Source organism: Pezoporus occidentalis, unplaced genomic scaffold (assembly GCF_034315485.1).
Source record: "Pezoporus occidentalis ecotype Australia unplaced genomic scaffold, CSIRO_AGI_Poc_V1 ctg33, whole genome shotgun sequence".
Classification (NCBI taxonomy): domain Eukaryota; kingdom Metazoa; phylum Chordata; class Aves; order Psittaciformes; family Psittacidae; genus Pezoporus; species Pezoporus occidentalis.
Window position 1 is genome coordinate 7,146,094 of NW_026915268.1, and position 18,181 is coordinate 7,164,274.

At 48.4% G+C, this 18,181-nt stretch overlaps 1 protein-coding gene across 2 annotated transcripts in view; it reads right to left on the reverse strand.

The window, feature by feature from the left end:
• The window catches only part of LOC134169066 (protocadherin alpha-C2-like), an 89,695-nt gene extending 72,025 nt beyond the window's left edge, over window positions 1-17,670 (reverse strand). For both annotated transcript variants that reach the window (XM_062629310.1, XM_062629313.1), the window contains exon 1: window positions 15,202-17,670. In XM_062629310.1, coding sequence (XP_062485294.1) covers window positions 15,202-17,670 — 2,469 coding nt within the window. The remainder of the gene's footprint in view (window positions 1-15,201) is intronic.
• Window positions 17,671-18,181: the final 511 nt, after the last annotated feature.

Here is an 18,181-nt window from a genome sequence, read left to right on the forward strand (position 1 = left end):
ATGTCAGAATAAGGTTTCAAAGCCTTAGAGGAATAACTGCCCAATAGGAATAATAGGCAGAACCTAATGAATTTTGAAAATAAAATTGGTATTTTTACAAAGAGAATTTGAATCTTTGAATTTGAAGATTTAGGGTTAAATGGAGACTGCTATAAGAAAGGACTGGACTTCATCTAAATTGTGTTTTCCTGTTCTATGCTTTCATACAAGAATTACTACTCACATCTACCCTTCCTCAGCCCAGGTCACCATCCAATCTCATCCTACCCATCATTGCTTTAAGCATCTCCAAATACAGCAACATTACTCTCCACATCCCCTCAAGCCTTTTGTCTCAAGCTACCGCTCTGTCACTCTCCCACTACCTCTAAAGATATTACTCCAAGGCAGCCATCAGACAAGCAAAGTTTCAGCCCAGGCATTTGTAGCTTTTCCTGAACACAGTGTTCTTCTGTTGAGCACTGGAGTTTCATCCTTCTTTGCAAAAGATAATTGGAGTGGTCAGAAAGAGGGAAATCTACAGCAGTTTCCCTTGCTGAATATATTTTAATCACTCCTTCTAGGATTTTCTTGGCCTGACCTCAAGTATAACTTCTGTAGCCAAGAAATCTGCCTACACAACAATTCTTACAATAGGGGCATAAGACTGCTGGTCTGAGGCAAGCTGTCACCAGCACAGACAGAAAAAAATGAGAAGGTGCTTCACCCTTATGTTTGGCTGTGTTAAGGAGCATCTCTCATCAGAACATGACACAGGGAGGGCTTACTCACATGGCTGGTCTTTACTTGTGCAAGTAAGCCACTGATGCTTAGCCTGCAACAGTTCAGCCTAGATTGCATGTCACAGTCTCAATGCAAGTGCATCCATTTTTGTCACTGAAAAAGCATGCTGCATTGTGCAAAATTTTTCCACTACTATTACAATTTAGCAAGAAATACACTCCATTGCTAGGTTTTTGTCTATTTTTGGATGCAACCTAAATATTGAATGTCAAGTCACAGGGAGGTCAATACATTCTGAATGTAGAAATATCTTGAAGGCTTTTGTGTAGCACAATGGATAACACAAGCAAATGAAAGAACTGTAACAATCCATGGCCACATCATGACCCCAGAAATACTCATCACTACAACCCCAGAAATACTTGGTGAACTACTGCTTACTTTAGTAACCCTATTAGAGTCTTTGTCTCTAATAAAGCACAGTAGCAAAGCACTGTAACATGCTATTCACTTAGCTGTCACTTATAGCTACATTGCAGAAAAACACAGCAAAATACTGAGATACAATTAGTTTACTACACTGCTATTATGAACATACATAACTATTTTTAGCTCTACCCTAAATGGAAAATGTAAAAGCACAAAAGGGTCTCATGTGTCTGCATATGTAAAAATCATTCAAGCCTATCACTTAACATTAACAAAAGAATACCAAGAATAAAGAAGTTAACTTAAATTTTGAAAATGCATTTAATTTCTGGAATTTCAATTAACTTTTAATAGACGTAAATTTTTTTTCTGTCTTCCAAGTACTAAATCTGTCGCCTCCCCACAGCTAAAAAAAAAAAAAAAACAAAAAGAAACCACACAAAAAAACAAAACAAAACAAAACAACAAAACCAACAACCAAGGATCATAGAATCATAGAATAGTTAGGGTTGGAAAAGACCTTAAGATCATCTAGTTCTAGCCCCCCGTCATGGACAGAGAAACCTCACACTAAACCACATCACACAAGGCTCTGTCCAACCTAGCCTTGAACACTGCCAGGAATGGAGCATTTACCATGTCCTTTGGCAACCTGTTCCAGTGCCTCACTATCCTCACAGTAAAGAACTTCCATACTTAATTTCTGCTATAAGTGTAATTTTGGAGTAATTTCCAGTGCCTTAAATATAACTGTGGGGTTGCTCCCAGTGCCTTTTAAACATGTGATGCTTTCTGTATGTTACATTTGTATTCTTAGGAAGCAATACAACGATCCCCGGTCAGAAGTTCCAAGGGTCACTTATGTTTGTATTTTTAACTCCAAATGAGTCAGTCTAAAAGCACATAAAGTCAAAATCTAGTCAACATCCAAACTTAAATTTCATTTTTTACTGAAATTCCTGTTAGTAAACACTGAAAAATTACAACTCTGATTTTAATATAAGTAAAAATATTCCAATGTCACTAATAAAGTAACAGTGATCTTTCTGCATAGCAATCGTGTTTAAGTCCGCAGGGATTTGGATGAAGGAATAGTTTTCAAGAACAAGTGACAGTTCTCTTTCTCACCTCAGATGACTGGAAGCTTTTTTCCAAGCATCTCTAAATAATTATAACATATTTTCAATCTTGGTGAACCTAAAGCATGCACTACTCCTGATTATTTGAATACTAATGCCATTTTAACGACTTGCAAATTTTGCTAGAAATATGCAAATGGTATATATACACATATATACACGTGTGTGCTGATTTTCTAGTATACTAGCCACGGGAATCATCAGCATCAAATTAATAATAACTGGCATCATTTTGTTTCTAAGGATAGATGCATTTTCACAATCGCTGCCTCTACTCCCCTCCTCAGCTCAGTCCTTGCAGAGCCTTTGGGCTTTCCACATATGTCACATCTTTGGTTACCCATCTCTGCAAATTAGCAGCTAAGGAAACAAAATTGCCAAAGATGACATTTGGGATTTATTTCACCCATTATCAAAAATTCCTAAAAAGGTGTCTTATATTTCAAGGTGAAAAATTCACCCAAATGACCCAAATAAATACAGCACCATGTGAGAAGGTATGTTTAGGCTGTTCTCATTACAGAATTCAGTCCATCAATGTGTTGGTAACCTGAGTTTCAAGATCTCACTCAATAGCAACACAAAAATTAATTATGCCAGGCTTTTTGTTTATATTATATTAATATTATAAATTTTTGCAGTTAACTACTCTCCAGCCAAGGATACGCCCCCAAGACACTATCAGGATTCTTGCAGGCACCTCCGGAGTTAAGAGACTGCCAAAAAGGTTTTTAACTTCTCATTACAAATACTCTTACTCAGCCTTTTTTCAGATCCTCAGAATAATCAATGATATTCCCAAAACTACACTAATGCATTAGGTACAAATTCTTCTTTACATACTGACAACTGCTATTTTCCTGGATGCTATAATTTCTCATTTGAAGACACTGATGCTTCTGTTTCTTCAAGATTTAGTTATTCCACACACATCCCTTTGCATAGCGAGAGACCCACGATGTGCAACCCTCTGCCACTAGAGAACAGAATATAAAACTGATTATGACTTTGATTAAACACTAGGTAAGCCATTATGCATAAATCAAATCATAAATAATTGAGAAAAGATCTTTCCTTGTCAGGAGGATTTACATGGAAAAAGTATTCACTCATTTTGTGAAGGAGAGGGGAAACAAACAAAACCAAAAACCCACAACCCACAAATCTATTTTACATTGCCAACAGATAAATGAAAGAAAGCATGATAAATTAATTGCAGTTAAAAGCAAACAGGAACCTTTTCTTGAACTAGTGAAAGCTTACTAAAAATCACTACTTGGAAATTCAAGAGCTATAAAAGGAAGTGCTATACACTTGAATATGCATTTGATTACCCAAAGAAGTTGCTGAACCTACCCCTACATCAGGGTTTGGAAAGAGGCTGGCCATTTACATGTATTTAAAGGTACAATAATGATTTAAAAAATTAAAAAAAAAACATAATGGTTACAGGCTTAAGACAACTTCTAATAATTACAAACCAGAATACAAACAACCGCACAAAGCAGATTATACCAATTCTGTCTAAAAACATTTTCCTTAGAAACATTTGGAGTAGCTGTTACCAGAGAGTACTGGCCTGGATGGAGCCAACAGTGATTAGTTGCTGTTACACACACCAAGAAAATTTGACAGTCTGCAGGCAAAACATCTTAAAACTTCACAATGATATGAAAACAACTCACAGCACCTATTACAAACACAGTTGGTGTTATTTTGCATATAAGAAAACTGAATCTTGGACAAGTGATGCATCAACACTCAAAAGATCAGACCTGCAGATATATCCCACCTTCTAGCCCTTATGCTGTGATCGAAGGAAGGTATTTTCTCCTGCAAAGTCACTCATCACACTACTGAGAAAAACCAGAGGCTCAGGATTCTTTTAGATATACAAAACCTATGGATTGTCTGGAAAGGGAGATGAACACTACAAATTGCATGTCCTAGAGAGGTGCTGGATATTGAATTCCTGCTATTCTACCATTGGGCATTGTAAATAGCACCCTGGCTCAGCAAACTACTCACCCCTCAATGAAAAAATATCAGGAATCACAAGCTCCATACAGTGTAGATCAGAAGAACACAAAACTTAGAAACTAGCATGGACTTTTATCATGCCCCTGTATACCTATCTGAAGACAATGGCTCAGCTTGCTACATATGCAGTTTTCACATCTCCTTTACCTTCGGTTATGCCTGAAGGTCTTAAACGTTTGTGGGGGAAAAAAGATCTTTTATCATCCCATGACCATATTTCACCCAAAGACATCTTGGCTTTAGGGAAGTTATAAGAGGAACTGAAACTTTTCTAGGTGCCATGAAATGACACTTGCTCTCCTACAAATACCCTCATTATCTTCTGCACTGACAGCAACACAGTGTAGACACAAGGCCACACGCCTGGGAGAAAAAAAGATGAAGAAGTACTTACCACAAGGACAGCACTCAACCCATCACTTTGGACCTTCTGCACTTGAATGCAGGGTCCTGGCACTTGTAACCTTGAACCTCCGGGAATGTTCCCAGCATCACTGTTTGGGATGCTGCCATTACTAAGCCCAAGACCCACAGATGCCCTGTACAGGTAGGTATGAGTCAGTTTACCCACACCAGTGACCTCCAACACATCTGGTGGGAGATGGGAACTAGGAAGCATGCGTATGCTATAGCAGTACTTTTCATACTCATCAGCTGGGCAGCAGCAGCCAGCGCAGCAGCAAGTCTGGCAGCGGCACAACCGCACAATGGCAAGAAAGAGGAGGAATGCCGCAAAGATGAAGGAGACACAAGCAAGGGAAACAATCAAGTAGATGTTTGTAGCACTGAGCAGTGGTGGTGGCTCCCCATTGTCATCAAAATCTGGCAGTGCCTGGGGCAGGGTGTCAGCCAGCAGGATGCCCACAGTCACAGTAGAGGAGAGCGGCGGATCCCCATGATCCTGCACCACCACAACCACCTTGTGCTTGAGAAAGTCGGTGGAACGCAAGGAGCGTGTGGTGCGCAGCTCACCAGAGTGTGGTGTCAAGTGGAACAGGGTGGAGTCAGAGGAGTGGGAGATGTAATAGGAAAGCCAGGCATTCTGTGCATTGTCTTCATCATCCGCCACCACTTTGGTCACCAGGTAGTCCTCATCAGCCAGGCGGGGCACAACTTCCACTGCTATTGAACCATTCTGGCTGGTGGGGTACAGGATGGCCGGGGCATTGTCATTCTGGTCTGAGATGTAAACATTCACAGTTATGGCAGCGCTCAAGGGTGGTGACCCATTATCCTTGGCTTCCACTTGGAAATAGAAGCTCCTAAGCTGCTCAAAGTCAAAGGCACGTTTTGCATAGATGCTCCCATTGGCCAAGCTCACAGACAAAAAGCTGGTCAGGGCATTGCCTGCAACTGTGGAATTCCTGAGCATGTAAGAGACTCGTCCGTTCTCATCCATATCAGGGTCAGATGCTGAAACCTGGTAGAGAAAAGCACCAAGTGGATTGTTCTCCTCCACAAAAACATCAAATGTGTCAGCACTGAAGACAGGGGGGTTATCATTCACATCAGAAATCTGCACCCAAAGGGTCTTCTGTGTGGTGATGGGTGGAGAGCCCAAGTCTGCAGCAGTGATGGTGATGTTGTACCCACTGATCAGCTCTCGATCCAGAAGCTCACTGGTGACCAGGCTGTAGTAATTTTCAAGAGAAGGCTTTAACTGGAAGGGAAGGTTATCAGGGATCCGGCAGGTTACTTTCCCATTCTCCCCGGGGTCCTTATCCAAAACACTCAGCAGAGCTATCACTGTGCCAGGAACAGCATCCTCGGGAATGGGATTGGAAAGGGATGTAACTGTTATCTCTGGGCCATGATTGTTCACATCAGTGATCTCCACCAGCAGCTTAGCTGTGCTGGACATGCCAAATGCCCCATTATCCCTTGCCTCAATAAGCATCTCAAGGAGAGGTCTCTGAACAGCTAAAATGCCATTGACTGTCACCTCCCCAGTGTGTGGATGAATTAAGAACATTTGCTGCAGATCAGCAGAAGTAGTATTGCTAAAGGAATACCTGATTTCTCCATTTGAACCTTCATCTAAGTCCGTGGCATGCACTTGCACTACCAAAGTGCCACTGGGGGAGTTTTCCAAGATACTCGCCCTGTAGACCGAGTCCTCAAATTCTGGTGCATTGTCATTGGTATCCAGCACTGTCACAATGACTGGGACATCACCAGACCTTGGAGGATTCCCACCGTCTTTGGCTGTAAGGACAAGTCTATGAATGGCTTGCTGCTCCCTGTCTAAGGCTTTCTTCAGCACCAATTCAGGATATTTACTCCCATCCCCGCGTGTCTGCATTTCCAAATGGAAATGTTCATCAGGGCTCAGCGTGTAATTCTGGACACTGTTGGTACCTTCATCAAGATCTTGGGCATTGGGGAGTGTAAACCGTGCCCCGGGTGACAGGAACTCAGGCACGTTTATATGATATTCACTTAAGGAAAAGCTGGGGGAGTTGTCATTTATGTCTAAAACTTTAAATTCCAACCTATAAAGCTCTAGAGGATTTTCTAACACGAGTTCATAATTCAGAAGACAGGGAGACTTTAATTCACAAAGCTGCTCTCTGTCTAAGGGCTCGTTAACAGTCAAAGCTCCCGTGCTGGCATTTATATTAAAATATTGCTTACTTGAACTGGCGATCATGCGAAATTTCCGAGGTAAAAGTGCAGCTACATCTATTCCGAAGTCCTTTGCTATGTTCCCAACAGACACTCCACGTTCTGTTTCCTCAGCGATGGAATACACTACTTGCCCGTTCGCGGTGCAGCAAATAAGGCAGAAGAGCATTAGATAGACCCGCATTCTTCCTCCCCGGCTCAGCTCCCCGCAGACCGGCTCCGCAGGAACATCATCCAGAATTTCAGCAAATACCCCGTTCCCAGCGCAAAGTGAACGGGCACCGGGGTGCACCGATGGCAAGGCGAGAAGTTCGCTGCAAGGGTGGGAGGCGCCCCGGCTTCGCGGAGGCTCCGCGGCGGCTCCTCGTCTCCCACCCTCCCCAAGCCGCAGGTTACCGCGCGGGGAAAGGCGGCAGCTCCTCTCCGCTGCGCCCGCCGCTCGCTGTGCCCGGCGCGGCAGCTCCGCGCGTCCGTTAGACGCCACCCAGAGGCCGCGGTGTGACCTGCGCCGCCGGGGGGTAGTCGGTCGAAGGGGGATGTCTGCGCTTCCCCCGCCGCCGCTTCTCCCCCTCTTATTTGTTTCTTGCTTTTTAACGCCCCGACAGAGATCCGAGGGGCTCCGCGCATGGATGCGTTTCCGTGAAGGAGAGACGCTCCCCCCGCCCTTCCCTCCCTCTGCTCCTTGCGGGAGAGGCAGTGAGAGGGTGCGGAGCCGCACGTTGTCAGCGCACCGCGGTGGAAGAGAAACGCGTATGAGAAGTGACAGGCGTCGGCTAAACAGGGAGAGGCGCAGCACAGTCAGGCTCCGGCTGAGCACAGCGTTTCCCAGAGGGGTTTTAAGAGCACAATTCAAGGAGGCAGCTGGCTCTACCCCTGTGAAACTTAAAGCGAGGAGGGAAGGAGAAAGGGAAAAAAAAAAGAAAAAAAAAAGGTTGGAATAAATGAAAAATAAAAGTGGGGGAAAAAAGGCATTTTTCCTCCGCCTTCTGGACAAAGTAAAAACGGATTATTGGAGAGAAGGATGTCTTCTTCGACTTTCCCCGGTTGGATCACTCACAGCCACACACGAGCCCTCATCCAGCCTGCCAGAGCAGGATGGGGATGGCTCAGGTGGGCTGCTGCAGTGGAATTACTCTTAAAGAAGAAAATATCGGTGCCATAGAGATGTTGGATTTAGGACATGCCCAGAACTGTGGGGAGAGACGATCTGATACCACACAGCAGATAACAACTGAAAATAAAATCTGATCTCTGCTCCCCTTTTTGTACCATGGGCACTGTTTGCAACTGTGGCTGAGGAGATGGCAAAAGCATTTCCAAATATCGCCCTGCAAAACCTTCCTGGAATGACCTTCAGCAGCAGTTTACACAGATGGGCCTCAAGCCCTGACAACATCTGCAGTCTCCTCCACTTTCAGCTTCCTTCTGTGAGAGCTTGTTACCATGAGATCCTGATTGCTCAAAAGAGGCTATAAATGTGCGACAAGGACAAATCTTAACTCTTCTTGCACTCATTGTGCTTCTTTATGCAACAGAATTTCCAGGCAAGTGAAAAAGTACATTTCAGTTATACATAGTATCAGGGCCTTTCAAAACAGAGAATTGGGAGCACAGCCAGAAGTTGTACATTAAATGATAATACCAAAAGAATCAATACATCTGTTTATATCCTCACAACTCGGCAAAACCTCACAGTGAGGTTCCCATCCTGCCTGCACTGGAGTGGGCCGTGGTCAGTACCTGCAGACAGTATTACTTTTTCATTGTAGGCACCCCTGGCAGTACCCAAGTGTTGCATTTTACTTCTACTGTGTTGATGTTCCAACAGCTGTTAGAGCTACAGGAGCTGGGGGTGGACCCACCTTAATTCACACATTTTTTTAGTGGACCACTGCATACAGCATACAATGTAAGTATTTACTATACACTGTTTCCCTCGGTGGGTTTGTCCTCCATTGCTAACTGCAGAAATCCCGTTCCCACCTAATTACTATAAAACTGTCATCCGGACTCTCACTGTCCCAGATTTGCCCTGAGCTCCTGTTCTGCCAACATACAATATCTTCTACAATATATGAGAGTTGCTAGCTTTACTGCTCTGTAGTGATGCACAGACATAAACACCCTGAATCTATACAGTAACACCTATCAAGGCTACAGGAAAGACTGATGAATTTCCCTTAACGGCCTGCAGAGAAGATAAATCTATCCCCCTGGGAAACTGGGTGTTAGTGACCGAAAGACACACACAGGTAAAACACACACAGCCTTCACTCATCCTTCTGTGAGTGGGTTTGCAACAAAGAAATCCAGTAATTCTGGGGCCAAGATCCTCCTGCTGAACACATAAACCCTCTCAAAGGCAGATTTTCTATAAATCTTTACTGTAATAACAAGCTGTGTTTGTGCATACCACAGCCTGAAATACCCGCAGCATTAGCAGAAACTGATTGATACACAATTGCCAAAATCAAAGTAATCACACATTTGCCTCTTCCCAAGATCTACTCACCTTCTGAGAAGTATCTGGCAGCCAACACCAAATTTGTCTAAATCATTTATTACTCATTTAGCACTGAAAAAAACTTTCAGCTGCTACATTTTGGAGCGTTGCCTAATGCTTCTTTAGAGGGCTCTAAGGGAACATGCTATTCATTCTTTTTAAACGTTTGTAAACCTTACAAACTTGCTCTAATATTTGGGCATCCCTTGTCCTATTGTCTTTTCTCCACTTTCACACTTATTTGGCCGACCTTCCACCTAGCCTCTCTTTTCAGGCTCTCCAATCTTAAAGATCTCTCCATCTTAAGTCGCTTACCCTAATTACGTTATTTGCACAACAATCGCATGAAACATCACCAACGGAAACACTTCCCTCGGTATTACAGCTGATAATGGTTAAAACGCCTCATCTTTGATGTCACTTTGCCTTAGTGTGCCACCTCCAAACCGCTTCCTATCCTTCCCAGGGCTTGCCCCATTCTTAAAGCTGGTTTGACCCGAGGAATTCAACGCTTGGCGATCCCAGGCACCGGCTCTGAGATCTCACCACCACACAAACCCTCATCCCGTCTCGCTCTCAGAGAGCTTCCACCACGCCCTTCCGCGCGAGAGTGATGTATTAACACTGCCTAAGAACCTCCCTACGCTCTTGTTCCCGCCCCGTCTTATATTTTCAGCCAGTCATTCCCTGTGATAATAAGACGTAATACGTCGTGAGTCCGACCGTGCACAGTGTGCTTAAAACAATGGCAGCGAGCAGAAGGGGCTGTTAAGCCAACAAAGGAGGTGAGGGGAAGGAAGGTGAACAGAGTGAATAGTAAACCCGGGTTATCTCGGAGCTGCAGAGCATACCGCTGCCCCACACGAAGGACTACGCGTGTTTGAAGGTGCCTTTTCCGCGGGTAGTACCGCTGAGGTGGTGCGGGAGCGGAGCCCTCGGCGGCGGTTTGTAGGACACGTCCCTCTCGGTACCAAGGCGTGGTACAGGGCGCCCACCGGTGCTAAACTAGGACACAGAGCTCCAGCGGGAGAGGGCCGGAGGGGCTGGATCCGCCCGGGGGAGCGACAGCGGCGGCAGCTGCCCACGGACCTACGGGCAGCCCCGCTCTTTATCTCCGCCTGGAGGGAGCAGGTGAAGAGCTCGTACTCCGACTGCAGCCCGGCAGTAAACAGGACATGCCTGCGGACAGAAGAAAGCGGAGCTCCTCCTTGAACAAAGCCCGATTAGCCAACGCGGAGCCGCGGATGAAGGGGCAAGATCCTCACTACCGCCTTTCCACGGGGGCTCCCCCGGGCGGGGAGGAGAGCAGGGACGGCGGTACCCCAAGCAGCCCGAAACACCGCGCTCTTCCCTCCCAGGGTCCCGCCTGGAAGGCAGACCGCAGTGCCTGCCGTGGGAGCCGTTACCCGTGGGAGCGGAGCAGCTCCGCTATTGCTCCCAAATCTCTGTCGCCTGCCTCCCTCCGCCTCCGCGGGGGCTGGCAGAGCGGGCAGCAATGTCAGGATACCCTTCAAGTCACAGGAGCTCGCAGCTCCTACGTACTGGAAGACAAAATGACTAAAAGCCCGGGAGAACTATCTCGTCTACAGAGGATTTCTATATTTCAGCGCCCAGGAAAATCATTACCCACATCAAGCCACAGAAACACGGACCCAGAACGTGCTATTATGTTGCAGGCAAGAACTCGTCTCTTGACCGCGAGGACATCGGTCGATTCACCCTCAGCGACTTTGAGGAAGCTGCCGGGAGGCACGACAGCAGAGACAGCGGGCTCGGTGGACCAGACTCGCTCGGGCTGCGGAGCAGCTCTGAGCCGAGCACCCGGCATCTCCAGCAGCTCCACTGAGCCTTCCCCTGCCTGCAAAATCCCCAGTTGCAAGGCTGCAACACACCCCCCGGCCACCTCGTTGGGGTGGGCGCTGTAACCGCCGCTCTGCTTCCGGAGCTCCCGCGGAAGCGCTGCCCAGCACGTTACGCCGACAGCAGCGCTGCTCACCAGCGTCATCCACCAAACCAACATGCGGCGAGATGAGAGCCTGGGCTTTCAAAGACCAAAAACTGCGCGAACGATATCTTCTATTCAAGGCACTGACAATATTCTAGCCCGTTCTGCTGATTCCCGCCCAGACCATGCTAAGAAGTAAAAGCATCCACGAGCTGTTTCTAAAGTCGATTGCTTTGTTTCTGAAATACGGAAATATTTCCTGACAGTGTATAGCAAATCCCTTTCAGATCTTTACTGCAGTCATAGAAACCAAGAAACATACGGAATCCAAAGCCTCTACTGCCCCAACGATCAGCATTAAGAGATTCTTCATCGTCCAAGGAAACGAGGTGCTTCTCACACCCGTGTTTTTCGATCCACTTCTACAGGATTAGTTAAACCTTCTTATAAATGGAACCAGATTCGCGCTTTGCTGTTCCTGCCTTCCATGCCATCCATGTGAACTAAGGGAAGAAAGCGACAGCTCTACAACTCTGGGATAAGCCTTGCTGCTCCAAGGGAAGATAGCTCGCGCATACTGAAGAGGCCATGACTCACTCCCCTTTAAGCACGAGCAATCGGACGTTGTCAATGGAGACTAGAAAAACAATCCCCAGCAAACACACAAAAACGTAAAGCGATCTAAAGTAGACACAGAACAGAAAGAAATTTGTAGGACATGCTCACGTTTTTCTGTGGATGAGCGGGAAATAACCCACTCCTATGATTTTTTCCAAGACGGACACAATCACAATCAGGTTGGAAGAGACCTCAAGGTTCATCTGGTCCAGCCTGCCTTTGCAAAACATAACTAGATGACCTAGCAGCCTGTCCAACCGAATCTTGTTTCAACACTGAGGAATCCACCACTTCCCTGGGAAGATTATTCCAATGGATTGTTCTTACTGTGCAAACTTTTCCTCTAGTGTCCAACCTGAATCTCCCCGGCAGCAACTTGTCCCAATACCCCTCATCTTTTCCATGTGACTCCTTGTAAAAAGGGGGTGTACATCTTCTTTGTGCCCACCCTTTAAATACTGGAACATGGTGATAAAGTCTCCCTGAGCCGCCTTTTCTCAAAGCCCAGCTCTCTCAGCCTTTCCTCATATGGCTTCTCAGTCCTTGTATAATCTGTGACCCTTTTCTGGACTCTTGCCAACCTGATCACATCTTTTTTATACAGCAGGGATCAAAACAGTTTTCCAGGTGTGGCCTGACAAGCACTGAGTGGGATGACTTTATCTATGCTGGTGGTGCCCCTGTTGGTGTTCCCCAACATCCTGTTGACTTCCTTTGCTGCAGCTGCACACTGTTCACTCCTATTGAGCCTGTGTCCACCAGGACTCCCAGATCTCTTTCCAGAGTTGCTCCCCAGCCGAGCAGATCACAGCCTGTGCTGTACACCCATTAGCACCATCCTTATCTTGGAAACTATCTACAAGTTTTAGTCATCTTTCATCTAAAACACTTCTATTAGTACAAATCCAACAAAATATACATTCACAAAGGAAATATATTGCATTACAGAAATCACGTTGCCATAAAACTATAGTAGTTTCCTGAACAGGTGTCCTTGGTGAATTGAGCACGTAACATGAATAATACACAAGTACTGCTTGTTCTTACTACTCCATCAGCGCTACAGGCATTGGTTTTATAACGAAAACTAAATCAGATATATTGCTTTTCCCCGTGCATTCTATCCAGTTCCTAACATCGAACAAGGAACACCAAACATGACCCTGGACATTTAAAAGATCCAGTGCATGGCCAGGATCAGCTCCTTCTGTAACGGTATTAAAACAATATATAACAATATAACGGTAATTAAACAATCACAGAGAGAAATCAATGTGGAAACCAGTACAGAAAAATTCTTTTTTTTGCTGAATCTGTTTCCCTGCTTCTTCTGCTGGAAGAAGCAAACATTTTCTACCCACCATCTCCAGCCTACTCGGTATATAGATGATCTCTGCTTTCACTTTTCCCTTAACCACACCTACCCCCTTTCTCTACTTCCATCAGCTTTCAACTCTCCTCTCCACAGCACATTAGGGGACAGATGCGGTAGAACAGATGCCAGAACAACACAAACACGGTGGGCATCCCCTCCTCAAACAGCTCTCCGCAGAATTCTGCATCTCGCTCCACTTCCTTCACACTTCAAACGGACTTCCAGAAACGAGTACTCAGAACCTTCACCAAAATTTCTGATCCTCCCGGCACACCATAACTATTGATATAATTCAGCTTCTTAAAATTGGTACAAAACACGAACCAGCCAACTTCTGAAGCAATAAAAACCCGAGGGAACCATTGTGCAGCTGAACACAGTATTTATCAAACCAAGAGTAAACACACCTAGTTTCCAAAATAACTACTGCTCTAATTGCAGTCAGCTTGAGGGAGCAATCGAACACCTGGGCACATCCCACGTGTTGAAAGACACTAAAAAAGGGAAATGAAAGATCTGCTAAAGCCAACACTGTCATTTGATGCCAGGTAGTGGGGAAAAAACGCAAACTAGCACCATAAAAATATGAGTAAACAATCTCCTACACAAGAGAAATGAAATGCACCCGAAATTATAGCGATCAGCTAGCCAAACAGCGAAATTTCAAAAGGGAAACACACACGTCTAAAGAGGATAAGATAACTATGGCTAAATCAACAACAAAAAAAGCCTAAAACTCACGGTGCAAAAATACTTCCACAGAAAAAGTGCTTTGATACCTGCGATAAACACATAAATGTATTGGCTTTCGCAAATCATAGGTGTGGTTATGTGGATATAACCGTACGAGTTTATAATAACAGAAACAAAACACGCTAGACACAAGACCAAGTTAAAAAGGTTCAGATCTTTTGATCAAAATGGAGTCACATAGCAAAAGAATTTGTAAAGGTAAAAGAAAGGGGGGGGGGAGTGTGAAGCTTGATATAAGGAAAGCTGGTGCCTGGAAAACATAAAGTACTTTTTAGCGTAACAGGTTGTAGAAAGAGAACAATGTTTATGTTGTAAGTCTGTGGAATGTAGTGGCCCCACTAAACATGAGTTGTTTCACACTAGTCTAGTTTCAAAGAGCAATGTTTGTCTGTAGTGAGATAACAGGATTTAGTGGCCCCACTAAACATGAATTCACCATCCACTTACCAGTTAGAGACAGAGCCTCCCAAGCACCTGATAGCTTGGGATACTCCTTGTCTGCCCATCCTGCAATTTTGCAGGAAGGTCACACTTAAATCTTTGCTAGTTATCAGAACAGTTATACAGCTTGTTGTGTGATTACTGGGGTCCAACTGTGCCAAAGGTGAAAAGTACACGGAGGAAGACTGCTTACTTCATCTTGAAGACCCCTACTCACAAGAGAAGACTGTTTACTTCATCCTTAAGACCCCTGCCCACAATCACCACAGAGCAGTGCGCAGACGCCGAGAGGAGACTTACAATAAATTCTTGAAGCTAGTTATAATATACCCCACCTATATGCGGGAATTATGAATATATATGTAACTAATGTAATAGTGAAAGTATATAAACCTGTTACAAATGCTGATCACTTCCGCCTCTGGCTGCAGTCATGCGCCCAGCGCTGTTTCTTTTGTTTTATTCACTTCGTCCCTCAATAAAACCTTATCTTATTTAGAGGAGCGAGTTCCTATTTCACAATACCTCAATTATCCGACAAAAGTGATGTATAAACACAACAATCCAAGAGAGAGGCTGAAAAAAAAAAACAATTTACGAATACACTTACCACACCTGAAGCAACCCGGGAGAGAGACGGCCCCTTCCCAGCAGAACCGTTCTCTGCTCCGGGACCCGGAGGCGGCGGCGGCAAGTTGGGGCTGAAAACCATCAGGTCGCTCTTGCCCGCACCATCCGCCACGCACAGGCTTCGGCTCTGGCGCTGCGAGTACGACCAGCTCCCCACTTCGCTGGCGCACACGAGCGTGGCAGGACCGGGACCCGACAGCACGGCCGACCGTGGAGCCCAGCGCGCCGCCCCATACAGCACCACCGCCAGCAGGAACAGGCTCGACACCACGCAGATGGCCACCACCAGCCACACGTTCGTTGTCGTCGCCGCAGATGCCGCAGCCAATGCACCGCCTTCTGCCGGCCGGAGCCCCGCCTTCGCAGAACCGGAGTCAGTGGCAGCCAGCGCCGTCTCGGCGCTTCCCACCAGCGACACGCTCAGCGTGGCCGTGGCCGAGCGCGCAGGCTCGCCGTGGTCCCGCACCACGATGACCAGGCGCTGCCGAGGGCCGTCCGCCTCCTCCAGCGCCCGCGTCGTGCTCACCTCGCCGCTGTAAAGCCCCACGCGGAACGGGCCCTTGCCCCGCGGCTCCCACAGCTCGTAGCGCAGCCACGCGTTGTAGCCCGAGTCCGCGTCCACCGCGCGGATCTTCGCCAACACCTGCCCCGCCGGCGCCCCCCACGACGCCCACGCCCACAGCGCCAAAGAGTCCGCACCCGACGCCGCCGAGCCCGCGGCCCCGGCTCCAGGCCCGCCCCCGGCAGGCGGCAGCAGCACCGGCGCGTTGTCGTTCTCGTCCAGCACGAAGAGCTGCACCGTGGCGTTGCCGCACAGCGCCGGCTCCCCCGCGTCCACCGCCCGCACCTCGAACTGCAGCACCTGCAGCTCCTCGTAGTCCAGAGGCTGCAGCGCCCACAGCCGACCGCTCTCCGCGTCCACCGACACGTAGCTCGACGCCGGACGCCACCCGACGCCCGACACCGCGGCCCCGCCGCCGCTCTCCGCCACCGAGTAGCTCACGCGCCCGTTGCCCGCCTCGTCCGGGTCCCGCGCCCACAGCCGCGCCAGCTCCGCGCCCGCAGCGTTGTTCTCCCGCGCCAGCACCGTGTACACGGCCTGCGCGAACGCCGGCGCGTTGTCGTTCACGTCCGACACCGGCACACGCAGACCCCGGCTGGCGCGCAGCGGCGGCGCCCCGCCGTCCTCCGCCCGCACCTCCACCTCGTATTCAGACACCCGCTCCCGGTCCAGCGCCTCCCGAAGCACCAGCGAGTACGAGCCCGCGAACGTCGACACCAGACCGAACGGCGCCGACGGCCACACCGTGCAGCGCACGCGCCCGTTCGCCCCCGAGTCGCGGTCCGACACGCTCAGCAGAGCCACCACCGTCCCCACCGCCGCGTCCTCCGGCACCGGCACCGACAGCGACGTCACCCACACCTCCGGCGCGTTGTCGTTCACGTCCAGCACCTCCACCACCACTCTGCAGTGACCCGACAGCGGCGGGAAGCCTTTGTCTCTTGCTTCTATTGCGATCTCGTAATTATCCTTTTCTTCGTAGTCTAAATTTCCCCGAAGCCTCATTTCTCCTTTGTTTTCGTCAATGGAGAACATTTCTTTAACTTCTGCGGTGACATGCTTACTAAATAAATACATAACATCACTACTAATGCCTTCGTCCAAATCCGTGGCACTGAGCGTGATTAATAGAGTTCCTGGTTCTGAACTCTCTAAGACTTTCATTTTATACACAGACTGGTTGAACTGGGGAGCGTTGTCGTTCGCATCCAGCACAGAGATCACCAGCTCCACTGTGCTCGTCAGTGGCGGACGGCCCCCGTCAGTCGCCGTCAGCACCAAACGGTGAATCGGCATCGTCTCGCGGTCCAGAGGCTTCCTGAGCACCAGGAATAACGACTCGCCCTCTTCCTCCGTTTTTTGTATATCCAAACCAAAGTGCTCGCTGGGGCTGAGGCTATAGGAGAGCTGAGCGTTGGCTCCGACATCTGCATCCGACGCGCCCTCCAGTGGGAAACGAGACCCCGGCAGCGACGATTCCGCGATATTATGGGCTTCCTCTTTTACATTGAAGACCGGGGCATTGTCGTTGATGTCGGTGACCTCCAGCTCCACGTGGAACACGCGCAGCGGCCGCTCCACCAGCACCTCCAGCCGCAGGGAGCACGGCGCGCTCTTCCCACACAGCTCCTCCCGGTCCAGCCGCGAGCTCACCACCAGCGCCCCGCTCGCCCCGCTCACCTCCACGCTCGCCCGCCGGCCCTGCGACACCAGCCGCAGCCGCCGCGCCTCCGGCTCGCCCGCCTCCAGGCCCAGGTCCTGCGCCAGCCGGCCCACCACCGTGCCGGCCTTGGCTTCCTCCGGCACCGAGTACCGCACCTGCCCGCCGACCAGCGCCCAGGCCAGCTGCAGCACCAGTACCAACAAGGCACCAACACACACGCCCATCGCCTCGCACCGGTCCGGGCCCGCACGGTTCTCAGCCGCCGCTCCGTCGCTCGCCTTAGGGATTCCCCGGCAGACCCGGGCCGCCACTCCTCTCGATCAGCCTCATCCTGCCTCCCTCTGCGCTGACGGCGGACGTTACACCGGTGCAGGGAGGAGCTGTCGCCTCTCGCAGGCTTCCAGCGTCTGCACGGCCAACAGCGGCACCTGGTGTCCGACCGCGTCTGCTTCCGCGAGTGGCCGGCTCTGGCCGCCGCGCTGTGTTCCTGGAAGGACGGGCCCTTGGCTCACCAGCTAGGCCACCAAACTCAGCGCTTTCCCTTCACAGTTTCCCTTCTTCGAAAACAAAAGTGGCGGTTTCCTCTCTTGTCCTCATCCCTGTTCTTTTCTCCTCTCGTTTCCTCTTCTCGTCCTCTCTTCGCTCGTCTCTCTTTTCCTAAAGGCATTTTAACTGATTGATACCTGTCAAAATGTTTCCTTAAACACCTACATTAACCCAGGAAACACCTGGGAA